Genomic DNA, 18,676 nt, shown 5'->3' with positions numbered 1-18,676 from the left:
CTTCATGGACCACTCGCGACTGCGCTCTATCCGAGACGACAATCGCCGTCTACGAGAAGTGATAAGATGTTTAAAATTAGCCTTCAACATCTTTAATTTGGAAGAGGATCTAGTGGTTTGGCTCTGAACCATATGGCCAAGCCTTCAAAAGAACTAGCTATTTTTTTTCATAAGACTTGTTTCAATTTTTATTTAGCAACACTAATATCGATTTTATAAAATAGTAATAAATAATGATGATGATGATAACTCTAGTGTAAGTCAATTACTATGCACTACATCATATAGTTACACCGCACTGTCGTTGCAATGGCACAATACAAATGTGGACATTACATGCAGTATGGTAAGGGATCCTGTTAATGAGTGTACAGTGTATTGCATGCCGCATCAAACAAACAATATCAACATCAGGAGAGGAACAATTCGTGATAAGCACCCATCGTCGTCGACAATGGACAATGGATGGTGGATATTTGTGATAAGCACCCATCATTGCATGCTTTTCCTTCTTCCTTTTGGAAATGATTTATTATTTTCAATACCTATCAAGAGGCTAAATTTAGATACACGCAATCTGAGTTGAGTACAGAAGTCTAGGAATCTTGTTGCAAGATTTTAGGGCCCCAATCTCAATAGGCTGGGCTTGGCAATGGGTCAGGTGGCCCGGTGTGGCCACAATATATAGCATGTAGGGCCCCATGGATTTGAATGTGACCCAATCACATATAAAGGAAGACACTGCCTGCCAAAGGACCCGACGGGGAAGGGTTGTAACTAAGTTGGGTCCGAGTGAGGTCGACCTTGTCCTGGATCTGTTGAGTTGTGGATCAATCTCAAACCCAATTCATATCGCCTTGATTCGCCCTCTATGTCGGGCCCAACACACTTATTGGAGCTAATTATTCGCATTGTCACAAGGTTGGAAACAGGCTGGACCTAACCCCATCAAAGCGGGCCCGAACCAAAATGGGCCAAAGAAGTTGGGCACCCCTTGGTTCCAACCCCAACAAAGCTGACCCAGACCAAAACCAGGCAAAGCGACCCTGTCACAGGCCAAATAGAATAAAAAAAAAAAAAAAAAAGTGGCAATAAAGAAAAAATAGCCAAACCGGACCAGCTCTATTTTGAGTTGGCTGAAGTGTGCTACATTTTGTGGCCCGAACCCTATTTCTTAAAGGCCTTGTTGTCACCCCTACATCCTTAAGAAAGGAGAGGGGAGGCGGGACTGCAAAGTGAAGGAGGGTAATTTCGTAATATAACTTCACAATGGAAAGGAGACAAAACCTGAACGATTGGCATGCGGCCACTTCACATGGAGCGGTGGGAGATATCCCTATTGGGCCACGTGTTCGGCCTTGAAAATTTCACATTTCAAATATTTTTAATTATTTATTCTCCTTTTACCAATAACTTACCTTAAAAGTTATGTAGTGAAAAATACACGTGTATAAAATAAAAAAGAAAAAAAAAAGAGAAAAGAAAGGTGTTTGAAAAAGCTGGAATGGAGCCCACTTCCACTTCTGTGGGACCCACTATGCCTTATTTTCCTTGCAAGTTGACGCTTTTGCCGAAAGTCTTTGACACCGGAGACTTATAACAAAGTTTCAAATGTTTAATAATTACAGAATATAAGTTTTTTCCTAATATTTAAATATAAATAGTTAAAATACATTATTAAATAACATGAACAATATTTTTGCAAAAATCAGTTGAATAAAAATTAATGACAAGTCAGAACCGCTGGAATTGGAAACAACCGATTCGGATGGGCCCCTCTAGCGTCAGTGCGATGGGTTGTTGGCCATTCTCTTTCGAGGTCTTTTGTTTCCTCTTTCAAGTAGCAGGTCTTGTGATTCAGGGAGAATAATAAAAAAATAAAATAAAATAAACAGGTTTTGTGATTGAGGGAGAATATAAATAAAATAAATTAGAGATGGATAAATTATACTCTTTTTGAGTAAGTAAGGTGTACATCTCACCATCTTTTCACGATATAAAACTTTTGGGAAAGGTTTCTATACTTCTCGTACAGTATAGAAGTTTTATCCTCCCCCTACCATCCAGCCGTCCAATTTTGATCAAGATAGTCACTCGTTGTTTGATTTTAGATCTGATTTCTCAAAGTATTTTATTTTTAGTTTTTTTTAAACAAATTATATGAATATGAAATTTGGTACGTTGCCATCTTCTGATTGAGGCGCACCTATTAAAAATATTAAAAATAAATTTTTTGATAAAATTTAATGACCAAAATACCTTTTGAAAAATTTAAGAGTATTTGGTCATTTAATTTTATTGAAAATATTTTTTTTATATTTTTTTCTAGTGCGACTTTAATAGAGGGGATGGACGTCCAACCTTTGGTATCAAAATAGTTTATAAAAAATTAAAATTAAAATTAAAATACCGTAGAGACGTGAAATTGTCAGAATGAACGGTTGGATAAGGGGGATGATAGAACTTGTATGCAGCATGGGAAGCATAGAAAGATTGCCCAAAACTTTTTACTTAATCACCATGTTTACAAATAAAGATATATTCTCCTTAAATACAATTTAAAATAAAAATGAAAGATAACTATCTTATGTTTATCAACCCATTAAGAGATAACAACCTCAACCTCCACAAAAATAGAAACTATATCTTTTATAAAAATTTATCATAATCAAATATTAAGAGAATTTTTTAGTCTTAAATCTCTACAACTAAATCATACAATAATAACTTTAAACAAAACAAAAAATTCAAATAACACATTTTTTTGTATTTTAAAAATATAAAAATGATAAATTAAAAAATCCAATTTTTATTTCCATTAGCTTGAGGGCCAGAATCACTAAGTTGTTTCGGCACCCAAATCTTCTCTTTTTAGAACATCGGCATGAACCCAACAAATTCAAGGTTTTAAATTTTGATAACTTGAATTGGACTTGCCCTACTTAGCTCGAAATCAATGGGTGGATGGTTCTAATTTGAGGAACCTGGAATCCACCAGTTTACTTTTTTAAAAAAAATTTATTATCTCTATAGTATTCATATGATAATTCAATTCCAAGGATCGCTAGACTAAAGTCGGTCGACTCTGAAGGCGATTCAAAGCCCGATTCATTTTAAACACTTGTTTGAACTTTGTACCGAACTGGTTTGATTTTTTGATTTTGAGAATGGTAAATAAATTATCTATGTTGATTACATTAAATTATTTTACATTGATTAATGTCTCACAAATTCCTTGAGGTTTACTTTAATTTGATAAACCAACTATATTTATAACTTTGTATATAGGTTGATATTTAACTAGGTAAAAAAAAGATAAGTCGGTTGATAAATGGCTTGAACCACATTTCATTTGTGAGTTGTTTTTTCTATGTAAAGTCAAATATCATTTGAATATTGAAATAGGAAGCAAGTTGGACATGTGATATTAAGCACTTCATGTTACTTGATGTGATTTTATTTAATATTTATTTGTGGACTTTGGTCATGCAGGGTATTGAGACTCATCTCATCTAAAACCCATTATATTGACTTTATTTTAACATATTACCCAAAATTCCTATTAATATATAATGGGTGTGGTTTGTATAAGGCCGAGGCTCTAAACTATCAAACTAAGGTGTATCTTCAAATTGTATCAAAAGATGTTGTTTTAGTGCTGAAAACTTTTATAATGCTCTAAAAATTTATTTTCATAACTAATTATAAAATTTAAAGCTTAACAAATAATGAAGATCGAGCAAAAATTTATGAACACTTGAAAATTTTGAAAATTGACTGTCTAAAAAGTGCATTACAACAAGATGCACCATTTATAATACTTGAAATCCATTTTTTCTTATTTTTATGTATCTCAAGGTCGAGATGGTCGATTGAAGGATTTTTGAGCATCGAAACAACCTCTTATAGTGAATTTTTGAGGTGAGCCTTGATTTTATTGTTTAAGGCCGTACCCTTATGTAATTTTGTTTCATATAGAAAAAGGATCTTATGAATAATATTAAAGTAATCCAAACGATGTCGTGTGGTGCGATGGTAAAAGGCTTGAGCTACCAGTATGAAAACGTAGGTTCGAACTCTGAGAGCGGGTACTTTGTGCAAAAATGACAAAGGTTAGGACCATATCCACTCTGCCCCTCCCGGGATCCTACACAAGCGGGACCATAACTGGGTTACGTCCTTTATTAAAGTGGTCATAACTTTTAATGATGAATTTGGTTATAGTACAAGTCTAGTAAATTATATTAAGGGAAAGCTTTCTATGTCCCCCCTACAACATATAAGTTATATCTTCCCCCATATCCAACCGTCAACTTTTTTATGGAGGGCTAAAAGTGGCCCAATCACAATGTCACATCCCTACACTATTTTATTTATAATTTTATTTCTATAAGCTGTTTTGAGACGTCCATTCCTCTACTAAACTCGCACTAACGAAAAATATAAAAAAATATTTTCAATAAAATAAAATGATCAAAATACCACTAAATTTTTCGAATGGTATTTTGGTCATTATATTTTATCGAAAATTTATTTTTAATAATTTATATAGGTGCGCCCCAGTGAGAAGATGACACATACCAAATTTCATATTCAGAAAAATTATATTAAAAAAAATTAAAAATAAAATACTTTGAGATGTCAAATCTAAGATCAAACGGTGAATGGCTCTCTTGATAAAAAATGGACGGCTGGATGGTAGGAAGATAGAACTTCTATGTTATAGGGAGAACATAAAAAGCTTCCCCCTTAAATTAAAGTGGTCATATATTCTTGACGTTGCTGAAGTAATTTTTTTTTTTTTGTAGCTGGTTGGAGTCGAACTTGAGATGTTGGAATCGAACTTGAGATGTTGTGCTGCTAAATATCAGCCGTTCACAAGTTAAGCCCAAATCCAATTCCTAGTTACCGAGACAGTGAATTTCTATTACAATTACTCATCCACCAATGTTTTAAATAATTTACCAATATCTAAGCTGTTTGAATTTGTTTGACTTTTTAAACAGTTCATGTTGAATACTTCGTTAAGTTCTTAATTGTATTGGATAATCTTTTTCTCCTTTTTAACTTGCAGAGTTAAATATATATATATATATATATATATATATATATAATGCATACAATAAAAACATTACCTAGTCGCAAGTTACAAAATCAGGAGGCTAGAGAAAGTTGTTATTTGAAAATATCACAATCACTTGATTTCCCATCTGATGGTCCAGGATGATTGTAGCTATTTTGTATTCGAGATAAATTGTCTTATGATATACAATTCCAAATAATAATTTATGACCCGGTTTCTATGTGGCCAAGCCCATGTATGTTGAAATGTAAGCCTATTAATAAATCTAATTTTTAGATGGATTTTTTAAATTAATTTTTAAGGACATATAATCTTTAATATGGAAATCGTGAATATGAAAAAACCAGTTAAAAAACTAAAAATAATAATTCTAATAAGAAAACATTTGAACAGTTAGTTTTCATTTTTCTAGATGGGACACCAACTTGCATCCATCTTTAAGATGGATGATCCTTCTTTAAGATGGATACTTTACATGTTTTGGACTGCATATGTAGTCATGCGGTCCAGCCCACATGAAACAATCTTCCATAATTTATCTATACATTTGGAGTTAGTTTCAAATGATACGTTATAAAATTGAGGGGGTTTCTCTTTATTTATTATAAGTTGGAAAAAATAAAAAATGTTATAAAAACCAATGCGCTTATAACCAGAGTTCAAGCCACTTTGAAAAATAAAAGTTTGTTGGACCCCAAAGTTTACACACATGTATGTGCCATCTAGGTGACCAAAATGACAAAAAATAATTTGAACGGAAGAAATAGAAAAGATAAGTCCGCCATTTTCAGTAAACACTGGTTGCTCAAGGTAAATTAGAAAGTCAAAATCATATTTTGGACTCTGTAATTTTTCATCAGAAAAATATCTATTAAAACCCCTTACAAAATCACTAATTGAAATAAAAATTTAAAAGCAAATTATCAAATGTAACTTGTCATAATTTCACCTTTTAGTGATTTTGCAAGGGGTTTCAACCCCTTAATTAGTATTTTTATTTTTTTCATACAAAATGACGTGTAATATTTCAGCCCCAAAAAACATCTATAGCTATAAGTCATGCGTTTTTATTCCCAAAATAAAGTGTAATTCAAACTTTTTTGAAACGATATAGTTTCTACAATGCCCAGGCTATGAAAATGAATTAAAACCTCACCTCAAATCCCCGTTTGGAAAGTATTTTGGGCATCGAAAATCTCAATAATGGCTTTAGAATCAATCTTCAATATTATCTATAGAATTTGAAGTTCAAAAAAACGGTACAAATCTTTTAGATCCCTCAACATTTATTTTTAAGACAAAATGAACGGTCTATAAAATATACTACAAAATATACTATTTTTAAAACCTAAAATCCTATTTTTTTTAACAAACATAATGATCAAGACCAAAATGATAAATTTAAAAAATTTTCAACTAGGTTTTAGATAGGGCTCAGCCATATCTAATATCCGTTTTTTTACTTTTTTCCGCTTTGATAGGGCTACGCCATATCAAATATCTGTTTTTACTTTTTTTCCCGTAATTTTAAAAAACTAAAATTAGGAATACAATTTTATTATGAAAAGCGTGCGGAAAGGCGTCTCTCTCCTTTCTTGTCTATAAATAGGGCCATGCCCCTACAACGTAATTCATTGCTTTAGTTTCAGAGCATTTTTTCTTCTCTGTACTTGTGCAGATTCCGACCATTATCCGTGGGATTCCAATCATTATTCCGGCCAACATCCACTAATTCCGTCCAAATATCGATCGCCTTCTTTGCTTAGCTTACCTCACATCTACTTTCCCAAGATTTCCGGTGACGTTCCGGGACCATAACCTTGCTTTTCCGGCTACATATGCCGGATAGTTCATTTTGAGGCGGGTTCCACTGATTCCATCACCATCAAATCCCGGGTTCTTATTGATCTGGACCAGTTTCTGATTTCAATTTCTGGATAAGGCATCAGATTGGGGCAAAACGTGCCGGAAAATTGAGTTTTCCGGAAAAATTTAGCTGGAGTGGAGAAGATTGGAGATGGAGCAGAAACAGTTATTGACTGCTTTAGGGGTCGGGCTCGGTGTTGGTCTAGGGTTCGGATTCGCTTCGGGAACCAGGTGGTCATCTAGTAATGGCCCAAATTTAGCAGAGAATGTAGAGATTGAGCTTATGAAGCTAGTCTCAGAGGGCAAGCACACAGGGATCACCTTTGACGAATTTCCCTACTATCTAAGGTAAAAAGAGAGGAAACTAAAAGTAGCATACACATGTTGTGCACGGTACATGACATCTCTGTACCTTTCATTGTTGGGAATGGACGGTGGATATTGCCATGGTTGATGAGTGTATGCTAAACGTACACCACGTGGTTATCCACCCTCCGTTTTTCACGATAGAGTTCGACGGCAATCCCCCGCTTCCTCTTTCCACCGTTCACTTTTGGGAATGGAAGGGTGCATATCACCGTTAATTTTTGGGTATGATACACCACAGGGTTATCCACCGTCTGTTATATGATGATATGCGGTGGAGAGTCGGTTGATTGCTTACGATGCACTACTGGTGCATGGACTCTTTTCAATGCAGAAGTAGATAATTGAGTTCTTTTTGTATCGTTGATATCCACGGTTCATCATTGGGAATGGACGGTGGATATCTCTATGATGATACAGGGTGTATACATTTTTTCTTTTTTTTTGGATAGTTCAGTAAAGTAGAAGGAAATAATTGGCTTCTGTTGGTATTCTGAGTTGTTTAGGACCGTCCGATGAGCTGTTAACAAAATACAGCTGTCGGATTGATGTTACGGCTTTATTTTCCGTCGAATGGATATCAATGAATCATGACCAGCCGATCAGAAGATAACGGGGCCAGCCGACGTTATCTGGGATTTTTTTTCCAAAAGATAACGAGGCTAACGCCCGTTATATAGAGTTTTTGTTGATGGTTTCTGTCTTCTTTAATTTTTTTAGGGAAAAGTTTACATAGAGCATGGGCTCTAAACAATCAAGTTAGAGTCCACATCAAAAGTTTCACTAGAATAGGTTGTTTTGATACTTAAATCTCATCAAATTGATTATCGCTACATCAAGATGCATGGACATGACAAAAAATAGATTTTAAGTTTTGAAAATATTACATCTTGTAATATATTTTTTGAACGTCAATTTTCAAGTTTTTTAAGTTTTCATAAATCTGTTCAATTTACATTATTTTTTATACTTTAAATTTTATAATTAAAGATGAAAATATATTTTAAGACTATCATAAAGATTTTCAACATTGAAACCATATTTTTCGATACTATTTGAAAGGCGGCTTTACTTTGATTGTTTAGAGCCCAGGCCCTTTACAAACCGCACTCTTTTAGATATCTAGTGTCCCTTTTCCTAGATTCTCTTTCTTTCTGTCTCTTTTATTGGAATTTAATGTGTGACAAGCTTTTGAAGGGTTTCTACTTTAGGGTTTTATGCGTCAAAAGTATGCCGTCCACATCATGTGGGCGGATCTTCCAATGAATGAGATTTCTCAAGGCCATATTAATTAGTGGCCAAAAACCAATGTCAAATTTTACTATTTATTTTATATTTTTTAAAATAAGGAAAATTACGTAAATATATTTTTTATATTATATTATGTTATTACGAATAATACCTTATACATATGTCCGTTTTTAAATCTTCATAACAGTTTTTTTTTAAAAAAGACTAAACTACTTTTAAATAAAAAATGATCAAAATATTCCTAAATTTATTTTATTTCATTTTTAATTCAAAATATTTATATTGTTTTTATTCAATTCTAATTATAAAATAGAACTAAAATTAAAATTTTAGATTAATATCATTTTTAAATAAAAAAATAAAATTCATTGTTGGCCCTCTGATGATTCAATCAGAAACACAAACCCGGCGCTTAATTTGGAGCACATATACTATGCTCCCATGGGAGCCTAGTGTCTATTTAGTCCTTCCATCAAAATACCTACTTAGGAGGATTTTTTCGCGTTGATATTTTGAGAACCACCTAAGAATCACTAGAGCTTTATTTTTAAAAGAAAAAGAATGGAATTTTGTGTTTTTTGACCCTATCCAGCCTGCAAAATTTGAATGGTCTTTATTCAATCTTGAGACATTAGAGAGTTCAATTGGAATATTCTTATTGTTGAAGTTAGACAATGTACTGCAGAGGTTACATCCCCAAAACATTGGAATATTCTTCTGATTGAGGTTAGACAATGGGCTGCAGAGGTTACATCCCAAAATTGGGGTCCTAAAGTTACTCCCCTCTTGGATTTTACCTGAGGGATTAATCTTGGGCGTTATTTTCTTTCTAGCAGAGAGAGTTCAATTTGATTTGATTTTATTTTTTATTATTGAGATTAGTCTATTGGTTGAAAAGGTTACATCTCGAAAATTTGGTATCCTAAAATTACTCATATCTTGGATTTTACTCCAGGGAATGGACAATATATACTCTTGCGGGAATATAAAATCTTTTGGCTAGAATTTATATGGATATGAGGCTCCTAGTTGTTGTCACATGATATTAGATGGCTGGATGTCTCCACAAATATATCCATTGTATATCTCTTTAATAATATCTAGCTTCTATAGATATTGAGTTTATTATTGTATATCTCTTTAATAATATCTAGTTTGTATAGATATTGAGTTTATTATTGTATATCTCTTTAATAATATCTAGCTTGCATAGATATTGAGTTTATTATATGTTAGTTGTGCTCACTTGAACAAGCTATAAATCCATTTTTGTTTCAAGTTAGATCTACCAGACGTGATACGGTCTTGGACCCGGACCCAAGCCACTGTTTTTTGTTTTAACAATCTGTCAAAAGTTTCTACAGGCTCTTTACTTCCATTGTTAACCCTTTAAATCAATGGAAATTTCAAAAGTGGGCCTCACTGAATTTATAGTGTCACCCAATAAATTTTTCCCTTTATTCCGCAAAGTTTTATTTTCCTGACACACAATATTGTAAAAGATTCATGCATACATGTATGTATATAATCTGTTAATATTTTAAACCTATATTGTTAAATGTACGATGTTTCCATTAAATTAGTAATTTATCTTACATTTTTAATTTTCTTATTTTTTGATCAAATATTTATTTACTTCTTATTATTACAGCGAGCAAACAAAAATGTTGTTGACCAATTCAGCCTATGTGCATCTAAAACAAACTGAGCTGAGCAAATACACGAGAAACCTCTCATCAGCAAGCAAAGCAATTCTCTTATCAGGCCCAGCAGGTAATTAAATGCAAAGCTCTAATTCCTATACCATTTGTTATATTTTATTTTGAAAATGGTTTTTATTTAAATTAATAAACAATTAGTTAGCACTTAATTAGTATTTTTTGTAATGTAAACTTCATCCCAATTGCATTAACTTATTTGTTAGATTACTTGTAGTATGGATACTCGGTGGTTAATTACAATTTCAAAGCATAGGATTCATTTGTTATATGTTAGCCGAGTCCCTTATTTGTCTTCAAATGGCCCATCAATTTGAATATTGAAATTCCTATCATTTTCAATTGCCAATTTTTATTTATTTATTTTATTATTATTATTTTTTAAAGACTAGGCCAATTTCCTGAATAAGATCCATCATCGGAAACCATTTGTGCCCACTCTCTCAATTGCCTTCAATCATTTTCAAATGGATGGTGAATAGTATTTATCAAGAATTAAGTTTTTCACTTTTCTATTTTATGAGAAGAGTAAAAAAATAAAAAATCGAGTGGTTGTAAGAATTTACTAAGGTAGAAATATGTCATTTATTTTTGGTACAAATATGTCACAATCACATTTGGTTGTCAGATTTCAAATCGAGTAGCTGTAAGAATGTCATTGACTAGATTCAAAAAATTCATTTTAAAAAAATCTCAAACTTTGTGACACACCCCAAGCCACCCATGTTATCTAATGGGCAGGAGTAAAAAACTCTCAAAGACAAATCGTCTCATAGCATACAATCCCTATATTTAAATGTTTGAATTGCCTTCTTCAGGGTTGGGAAATCTTAATAAGCAGGGCATTTTAGTAATTTCATTCACCTAAACAAGCAGCTACTCCCACCATTTAATTTGGGCTTTTTAAATATTTCAAATTATTGAAATGTCCTTACTTATTCAGGTTCCCAATAGTGAATGTGGGCTGTTTAAATATTTTTTAATATGTTTTTTGAGGAAATACTCAAGTAAAATAAAAATTAAAAACAAACCCCATATTATTAAAGAAAATTGTTTCATGCTGGCTGGGCCGCATTTCTACATATGCAGCCCAGAAGTGTAAAGCATTCATCTTAAAGAGGGATGCAAGTAGGTGGTCCATCCGCCCATGAAAAAACAATGGAAACTAATGGTCTAAATGTTTTTTTAATAGTATTATTATTTCTAGTTTTTAAAATGTATTTATTTTTCATATTCGTGATCTCCATGTTAGAGATTACATGTCGTTAACAATTAAGTCCAAAAATCGATCTAAACAATAAGATTTTAAGAGTCATCGCATTTCTACATGTGTGGGCTTGGCCCCGCATGCTGACCGCGTCCTATTGTTAATTCAGATATTATAAACGATTTTTAATGATTTTGTAAGGGGGTTTGACCCCTTAAATAATACTCTATCGCTCTTCATGCTATCGACAACAACTGTACTCTTACTTCTACTAATTTGCTAAGGCTAATAAAGTTAATAACTTAATAGTATTGGGTTATTTTTATGTGCACAATGGGTGTCAGTGACCCAAAGTTTGATGACCTCACTATACAAATTTGAAGGTCTTTTGTATAGCATGCAACTCAAATTTGCATTTCCAGGGTCATTCAGAGGAGAGTTACCCACTTTGTGCATGTAAAAATAATCCTTATTTTCAATGATTCTTCATAGTATCATAATTATATTTTATTATTATGGAAATGGTTCCCAAATCCTGTTAATTAAGCCACAATATTTGAGTTTATTGAGACATTTGCTTCGCTTTAGATACATGGCGTTGTTAGTGGAAATTTTCAGTACTGGCTGATGGATTGGGGGTGCCTGTAAAAGTAATTAGCAAGGTTAGATGTGAATGAGAATCAAGTGGTTACTTCCTTTAAATGTTAATAAGGATAATTAACTTGATTTTGTTTGATTAATTGCAGAACCCTATCAGCAAATGCTTGCAAAGGCCCTAGCCCAACACTTTGAAGCCAAACTCCTCTTATTCGACGTAACAGATTTCTCCTTAAAGGTACATCCAGTTACTTGGACTTGGCAGGGTGCCCAGGCTCGGCCAGTTCATATATTTTTTCCGTTTTTTTTTTTTGGGTAATTCAGTGGGGAATACACACCCCTACCCGTTTTTAAATGGTTAGTGGTTTTTGAAGTTTATCTGAGAACTTGACCGAGTTTGTGCGTTTGACTCGGACTCGGTATCCTGCCATGTCCCAAGTACGAGCGTTGGTTTTTTTCTATCATTGGGTACATTATAATTCTGCAAGGAATAGATGAAGATTTGAAAAATGGCATCGCATGTTAATACGATGTAAGACTTCTCACATGAACCATGACATCACTAACATGAAATTTAGGCTATCGTTTTATAAATTGTTTAAAGATGATGTTGTAGAACACCCAAGAAATGGGCTATGTATTGTCCAAAAGTCATCCCAATTATGGGCCTCAATTCGCATATTCCTTCAATTATTATCTATTTATTACATGTCACACTTACTCCTGGAGGAACCATATACTTAATTTCTTCCAAAGTCTCTAAATTTCCATGGTAAATAATTGCAATATCCTGCATTTTGAACAGGTTTGGAGTTTCTGCTGATTTAAAACGTAAATAAATATTTCAGTTTGTCTCACAAAACAATTCAATAAATGTTTTTTTTTTTTAATATGTAAATGTTTATATTCAAAGTAAAGTTTACAAGTTACAAAAAATGGCAACCCATAAACGAAACAATTCTATAAATGTTGCTAACTCTTTTTTCATTTGGCCGCAGATACAAAGCAAGTATGGTAGCAATAACAATGGGACTGAAGTTGTAAGCCCCAATTCTTGTATTTTTGATTTAAATTATAGTCTTCGAAACTGGTATAGGTCTCACATTTCATTAATATTTAATGTTAACTTTCAGACTTCTTCAAACTTGATGTCCTCGAAAACATTTGATTGCTTCTCAAACCTTCTCGAGCGTCTTTCAATCCCTTCTCTAAGAGATGAACTTGGACTCAGGTATACATACTGCATATTGTAATGATTATCATCGTTGTTGTTGTTATTGCCATCATCATTATTACACCTTAGATTTCTTTGTTCAATCTATTTTTATGTCAAGTATGATTTCAAGTGAAAATGGTAAAAAGTAAATATGATATTCTCATATCCAAGATAATGCCGACTAGAGAAAATAACTTGAATATCTCTATATTAATATACACTTTTAAGTACTTTTTTTTTCTATTGGCCCATGTGACCATGATTTTTCATGGTGTGCTCAGAAGAAAATGATATAATAATTGGAGCATATATCAATGAATGAGGAACTTGGTTGCTTTTCTAGTTCTTCCAATTTTGCAGCCTCAACTGCTTCTCACATATTTTTGGTACTGCACTTGGCATTTGAACCTTGAATATCAGGTTGTGAGGTATTCGCCCTGTAACCACCAAACCAAGAGAATGAACCCCTTACTTTTGGATATCTCATCATAACAGAAATGTCACTCTTTTTTTTTTATTTAATGACAAGTTAATGGCTGTCATTTTAATATTCAGAAACAAGTGTTGTTTCAGTTCTGGTACATTGACTCATCTATAGTTATGCTCACTATCTTCTCCACTTAGTGTCTATGAGTGTGTGTTAAGAGGAAAACTCATGGTCGCTTAGGGAAAATCAATGAATGAGGTTTGGAGTATTTAATATTTCCCTTAAATATCGTGCTAAGTTACTGAATTGATTTTAACAGGGGAGCAGAAGGTACTATTAAAGGCAATGGAACCTGTAATAGTGGACCTTCATCTTCAGGTACTCTTCAATTTTTTTTTATATATATATATATATATATATCAAGCATGTTTCGAAGTGCCCTACTCTAATACATGCATCAAGTATAGGACACGCCCATAATCTATCCACTTTATGCAGTAAATTTCTTAGTTTCTTAAGATCCTAAGTTTCTTGAACTAACAGGTGCAGTCACAGCTAAGAGATCAAATCAATGGGCATTTGATGAAAAATTACTTGTGCAATCCCTTTACAAGGTACTGAATTGTTGATTACGTCAATACATAAATATCTATTATTATTGTTGTTGTTGTTATTGATGATTATGATGACCATGATGATGGTGATGATCATTTGAGAAATTAATAACAGGTTATCAGCTCTGTGTCAAAAACTACACCAATCATCCTATATCTACGAGATATTGAGAAGCTTTTGTCTAAATCTCAAAGAATGTACTCTTTATCCCAAAAGATGATAAGCAAGCTCTCAGGCCCTGTCCTCATATTGGGCTCAAGGATATATGATCATTCATGTGACAAAGACAACTCCATAGTGATTGATGAGAAAGTGTTACAGCTCTTCCCTTACAAGATAGAAGTGAAGCCCCCTGAAAATGATGCAGAGTTGGCACAATGGAAGATTCAATTAGAGGAAGACATGAAGGTGATACAAGTTCAAGATAACAGGAATCACATAACTGAGGTTCTTACTGCTAATAATCTTGATTGCGATGACCTTAGTTCGATATGCGTGGCTGACACTGAGGTCCTTAGCAATTACATAGAGGAAATTGTGATGTCTGCTTTCTCTCATCACCTAAAGAACAACGAGTCTCCTGAGTACAGGAATGGGAAGCTTGTTATTTCAGCTAAAAGGTAAAACCGCAAAGCAGTATCGTAATTTTTGTTGTTTGTTGTAGTCTATCATTATTATTATTGGTGATGATGATGTTGATGGTGATTTGCTCATGATTATCATGGTATTCAATTAAGTGATAACTTCTCTTTTATAATTTGATGTAAAATATTATTTTTCAAATTACAATCAACTGGTCAGTGCTTTAGTTCTTGCTATTGTATATACAGAGAAATTACTAAGTTCTCAATTATTTCTTTAATTAATATGAATGAAACACTTTTACTTTCTTTTTAATGGACAGTCTTGCGCACGGGCTAAGTCTATTTCAGGAAGATGACGTAAATGGAAATGATTCACTGCAGATAGGGGCCAGTTCTGAGTCTGTAAAGGTATGCTAAATTTCTAATGTTTAAATTTTTATCATAGTTTAATTTTAGAAAATACAAATTCTAGATACTAGACAACCGATATTTTTTTGTTCTATTATAGATTATGCTATACAGATAAATCTTTGACACCCTTTCTTCAACTTCTCCTTTTCATAGGGATACTTTAAATAATTTTTATTATGATTACTGCTAATTATGAAGATATTTTTGAACTGTAATGCTTATTTCAGGAGACACAAGATGAAACTGGTTCTTCCACTGAAAAGACGGAGCCAAAAGCCGAAGCTGGGGCACCTGAAAACAAAACAGAAGGGGAGAAGTCAGGCCCAGCAGCTAAGAAGGAGAGTGATGGCGTCAAACCCCTTAAGGTAAACTGAGGTGATGTTTTTATTTATAATTTGTTTATGTTTTGGGTGAATACATGCTTACAATGATAATTTGGACCTTAACTTTAGTATTTTTGCTGCAATTCCCTAACTTAGCAAAGATGTTGAATACCATCTTGTATGAAATCTCTGAATCACCTGAATCTTTCTTGACTACTCAAAGGACCCTTATCTCATTTCATTTCCTTTTATTTTTCCACTTTTGCGGACTACAGGAAGTAGTTCCAGACAACGAGTTCGAGAAGCGAGTACGGCAGGAGGTAATCCCTGCAAGCGACATTGGGGTGACCTTCTCAGACATTGGAGCACTAGAAGATACCAAGAAGGTCCTCGAAGAGCTCGTAATGCTCCCACTCAGAAGGCCTGACCTCTTTAAGGGAGGTGGCCTCTTAAGACCATGCAGAGGAATCCTACTCTTTGGCCCTCCTGGAACTGGAAAAACCATGTTGGCTAAAGCCATTGCTAAAGAAGCAGGGGCTAGCTTCATTAACATGTCTATGTCTAGTGTGACATCTAAGTGGTTTGGAGAAGATGAGAAGACAGTAAGAGCAGTGTTCACATTGGCTGCAAAATTGGCACCCACCATAATATTCATTGATGAGGTTGACAGTATGCTGGGTCAGAGGTCAAGGACTGGGGAGCATGAGGCCATGCGTAAGATTAAGAATGAGTTTATGGCTCATTGGGATGGGCTGCTCACTAAGTCCAATGAGAGGATACTTGTTTTGGCTGCCACTAACAGACCCTTTGACCTTGACGAAGCTATAATCCGTCGATTCGAGCGCAGGTATATCTATAGAACTGATGTTCTTGCCTGGGCACCCAAACAGGCATGCACATGCACACACACAAATTAAATGTTTGTGAAATGTATCTTCCCATTCTTGGATCTAGACTTAAGCATATCATCCTATGCTTTAACCTAGATTTGAAGTACTCTTTCTTTAGTGCAAATCACTTTTGAATAATTTGGTTGGTGATTTCTTTAATGCAAGTCACTTTTGAGTAGCAATACTTTTTGTAATTTGGTTGGGGAAAAGATTAAAAAAGACCCCTTTGAGAGGGAGAATTATGTAACACAATTATTGCACTAATGGAGCTTGATATGTGTGACATTCAATGAAACTAAGATAGCTCATCTTGGCATTCATTTTGGTGTTTTCTTATTTTGCAGGATAATGGTTGGTCTACCCAGTGTGGAGAGTAGAGAAATGATTCTTAGGACACTTCTTGCGAAAGAGGCGACCGAAGAGCTTGACTTCAAGGAGCTTGCCTCCATGACTGAAGGATACTCTGGCAGTGATCTCAAGGTTTCTTCTTCACACATACAGAGAGAGAGAGAGAGAGAGAGAGAGAGAGAGAGAGAGAGAGAGAGAGAGAGATTTAACCTTTTTATCCTTCTTCTCGTGTCCTATTATATGTTGATGTTAACATAGAACTGTTGGGAACTGTTTTACACTTCTGCTTGTCCTCTGTATCATTGTTAACATAGAACTGTTGGGAAATGCTTTGGACAGAATTTGTGCACTACTGCAGCTTATCGGCCTGTGCGAGAGCTATTAAAGAAGGAAATAGAAAAAGAAAAGGTATTGTACTTGTATTTTTAGCCTACTAACAGTGAACAGAAATTACAAAATACTGTTTTAAGTTTTTGACTTTACATTATCCTTTTTCTACATAAAATGTTCTTTCTTTAAAAATGACCATGGACCTCCAAAAGAAACCTGGTATCGGATATTCTTTTTGGGGTAAATTGGTGTTGGATTTTCAAATATTAATCTGCTAACTTTTTCACAGATCTTGGTAACTGTGCAGTAATTGTTACTAACTTGAGAATTTGCATTCAGGAGAAGAAACAAGAGTCCGATGAAATTAGTAAGGAAAAAAGTGACAATAAGTCTGAGGCCAATGAGGAAAGACCCGAGTCGTCGAACTCTAGTGGCAAGGGTGACGAAGAGGCGAAAGAGCAAAAGAAAGAGGAAGAAGCTGAAGCTGTGATTCCCCTCAGGCCACTAACCATGGATGATCTACGCCAAGCAAAGAACCAGGTAACTTTATACTGTCATAGGACCAAAAAACCGAGTCCTATTCCTTTCCATTGTAACCATTTTTAGTTTGACTGTGTTCATATTCATGGTGCAAGTAACTTGTATGCCTTTGGATGGGTCTCTCTCTCCCTCTCCCAATATAAAACTAGGACCAGGTGGGAATGGAACTTAAGACGTGATTTTGGCACTAAACACCCTGACTACCTATACCTTGAGCTAGTTCTGTCCCTCTCTCTCACTCGTTCGCACACACATGCACAAACACAATTATTTTTTAAAACACCAACCCATGTATGCATCTCTCTCATACATGCTGCTACTAAATTGTGCTCTCTCTCTCTCTCACTCTCTTTTTTAATATAGCAATCTCTCTCTCTAATAAGTTAAAATGTGGTTGGTATGAGCACAGGTTGCCCCCAGCTTTGCATCTGAAGGGGCCGTAATGAGCGAATTGCAGCGTTGGAATGACCTCTACGGCGAAGGAGGCTCAAGGAAGAAGCAGACTCTCTCTTATTTCCTCTAAACCCCAACCAATCAATTCTGGCCATGTCAGCTCATCTCTACCCAATGGGAGTGGGCCACGCATCCGAAACACGGTTCCTTGCAAGAAAAGTGCATGTGAAGGCACAGTTGATATTTTTACTCATTGAGGGGGCAAAGGGGACTTACATGTCCTTGTAATAAAAGTATAGGGTATATTTGGGCAGTCAAATAACATTCTTGTTTGTCATTTTTTTGTATAGTATTGGAGTAGGGGCTTGAAGATGTTGGGTCCATTTTCTTTTCTTTTCTTTTTTGACCTTTTTTATCTTTATGAATTATTATGGTGCTTAAATTGTTTGCCTTTATTTTTTTCATTGTAGGATATTATCGAAATCAGAAGAAAATGATAAAATTCAGGAAA

The 18,676-nt window shown here is 34.2% G+C and overlaps 1 protein-coding gene across 2 annotated transcripts; it reads left to right on the top strand.

The window, feature by feature from the left end:
* The first annotated feature begins 6,716 nt into the window (after window positions 1–6,716).
* Window positions 6,717–18,676, top strand: LOC18432445 (uncharacterized). Of its 2 annotated transcripts, none has more exons than XM_006842548.4 (15): window positions 6,717–7,297; window positions 10,218–10,339; window positions 12,238–12,326; window positions 13,087–13,128; window positions 13,222–13,319; window positions 14,051–14,109; window positions 14,275–14,345; window positions 14,461–14,966; window positions 15,251–15,338; window positions 15,569–15,706; window positions 15,940–16,511; window positions 16,899–17,034; window positions 17,242–17,310; window positions 17,572–17,772; window positions 18,182–18,676. In XM_006842548.4, the coding sequence occupies exons 1-15, from the start codon at window positions 7,101–7,103 to the stop codon at window positions 18,293–18,295; spliced, it is 2,502 nt and encodes an 833-aa protein (XP_006842611.1). In that variant the 5' UTR covers window positions 6,717–7,100; the 3' UTR covers window positions 18,296–18,676. The 2 variants fall into 2 exon arrangements, with proteins under 2 accessions (XP_006842611.1, XP_088730202.1); XM_088874076.1 differs by lacking the exon at window positions 6,717–7,297 and adding an exon at window positions 9,286–9,646.

Source organism: Amborella trichopoda, chromosome 8, assembly GCF_054954075.1.
Source record: "Amborella trichopoda isolate Santa Cruz 75 chromosome 8, AtrichopodaSantaCruz75HAP2 v2.0, whole genome shotgun sequence".
Taxonomy (NCBI): Eukaryota; Viridiplantae; Streptophyta; class Magnoliopsida; order Amborellales; family Amborellaceae; genus Amborella; species Amborella trichopoda.
The sequence above is the reverse complement of the archived record's forward strand: the minus strand, read 5'-3'. Positions and strand labels throughout refer to the sequence as shown.

Coding starts and splice junctions, on each gene's coding strand:
- LOC18432445 (XM_006842548.4), top strand. CDS start 7,101: ATGGAGCAGAAACAGTTATTGACTGCTTTAGGGGTCGGGCTCGGTGTT. Junction 13,129..13,221: donor ATAACAATGGGACTGAAGTT/GTAAGCCCCAAT, acceptor GTTAACTTTCAG/ACTTCTTCAAACTTGATGTC. Junction 15,707..15,939: donor ATGGCGTCAAACCCCTTAAG/GTAAACTGAGGT, acceptor TGCGGACTACAG/GAAGTAGTTCCAGACAACGA.